General features: G+C 36.7%; 1 protein-coding gene across 1 annotated transcript in view; it reads left to right on the forward strand.

The window, feature by feature from the left end:
• Positions 1 to 2,194, forward strand: part of LOC106871658 (cytosolic carboxypeptidase 2) — a 229,443-nt gene that overhangs the window by 199,213 nt on the left and 28,036 nt on the right. The window contains exon 17 of the mRNA XM_052967648.1: positions 1,452 to 1,589. Coding sequence (XP_052823608.1) covers positions 1,452 to 1,589 — 138 coding nt within the window. The remainder of the gene's footprint in view (positions 1 to 1,451; positions 1,590 to 2,194) is intronic.

Consider the following 2,194-nt stretch of genomic DNA (forward strand, 5'->3'; position numbering starts at 1 on the left):
CTCTCACCCTTACTCTCTCACTCTCTTCTCTCTTTCCCTCTCTCTCACTCTCTCTCACTCTTACTCTCTACACTCTTACTCTCTTACTCTCTCACCCTTACTCTCTCACTCTCTTCTCTCTTTCCCTCTCTCTCACTCTCTTCTCTCTCACTCTCTTTCTCTTCCTCTCTTTCTCCCCCATACCCACCTCCCCTCTCCACATACCCACCTCCCCTCTCCCCCACGTCATCAGTCAGGTGTTTATTTTCGTTTGTGATTAATGTATGATATTCGTGGGTTTATTTTAGCGTTGTGCTGAATTATGCGTATTGCGAAATCTGTACAGAATAGATGCATCGTTCAGTAATCTGTTTCTAGTCTTGACTTGCGTCGTGCGAAGTGGTACGCTGCATTATGTTATTTGTATAACCAATATGATAGTAAGTCATAGATGTTTCCAGATACGTTTATCACATGTGTACTTGATTAGTATTATAATATTCTTTATTTATGGTTTGGGAATTGTTAATAGATATCTGATGTAGCAGTCTGATTCATTCGTTCGGTGTATTTGTGTTTGTATTGTTCAATGTTTCAATCAGTTAGTTAAATAGAATACTTGTTTGTTATATTGTAACGAATCCTTTATTGCATTTTTTGCTTAGAAGAAGCTAAATGTTCTTCCAAGTAAGGATTTTACTGTTTACATTTTGTATGTGTGAATAGTCACTGTCTACAATTATAAGTATTGAAATTTGTTGTGTCTTCAGAGTAAACGGACGTTGTGCCTGTACTTTTTTATTTGAATGTTTATGTATAGGGATCTATATATTTCCATAAATAGGGAACATATTTTCTTTCAGACATGTTATATTGAAGATACAGTCGTGTTCGAGACTACTCTTTTTTTCTTATTAAAGAGTTTTTCTATTCTTTATTATTCTTTTGTGTTTCATTTAGAACAAAAATGTTCCAAAATCAATTAAAGCCATGAGACCTTCTCGGCTTCATCTTTGCAATAAAATTATGATAGTAGTGCGTTATTGCCAGGTATTGTAGTAGGCAACACCAGCACATTCCTATCATAATGAAATCCAGAGTATAAAATCGAGAAGGTGTTGAAACTTTAATGGATTTTGCAACATTATAAAGTAAGCGAAATAAAAAGTAAAGAAATATGAACAACATTTAATAAAAAGATTAAATTCGAATATAATCATGTCTTCAGTACACACACACACACACACACACACACACACACACACACACATACAGATACACACACACACACACACACAGTCACACATGCACGTACGCACACACACACGCACGCACGCTCACGTGCGCACACACACACGTACACACGAGTCTGACCATAAAACACACACACACACACACACACACACACATATACACACACGAGTCTGACCATACACAGCATTCAATCTTTGAATCGTACTCGACTGTTTAAGGTATCATCAGCTGCCGCCAAAAAGGAGCAGAAGGTATCAAAATACTTACCACAATTCGTCAGCAAATACGATGGGAGGACAAACGGTGGAATCCCATGTTATTCCAAGGAAAGATCTTTAGAGAGAATAGCTGCAAAGGTAAGGTTGTTATGATAATATTTTCTGGCAACATCTCGTATACATCCCCATAAAAATCGCAAATTCCCTAGAAAAACATACTGAACTTTCGTTTCAGGGCTACTAAATGCTTCAGTTCTGGTCAACTATTGACTCATTCAGTGAGACTTACTGTGCAGTAGTTACGGTGTCTGTTTAATACGCAGTCATGTCTCACTCCAACATCCACATCCCCCTCCCACAGCAATAGTTAATCAAGATATACAATAACTACCGAAATCCTTACGGAGTTTTGGAACATACATACATACATACATACATACCTACATACATACATACATACGTATGATATATGCATACAGTCATACACGCATACATACACAAACATACAAATCCAAGAATACACACAGAGGCACACATACACATATATATACACATATAGTTAGCCACTCGTTGAATTCCAGTGTAAATGGTTGAGTAACCCTCAGAAACGTAATCCTCTGGCACAGAAAGTGTGACAAACTGGTCTTTTAAATTATTGGTACAATTCAGTTGAAGAGATTCCGCACAGTTTCCGTCAGCCCAACTATATATATATATATATATATATATATATATATATATAT

Source organism: Octopus bimaculoides, chromosome 4, assembly GCF_001194135.2.
Source record: "Octopus bimaculoides isolate UCB-OBI-ISO-001 chromosome 4, ASM119413v2, whole genome shotgun sequence".
Lineage (NCBI taxonomy): Eukaryota > Metazoa > Mollusca > Cephalopoda > Octopoda > Octopodidae > Octopus > Octopus bimaculoides.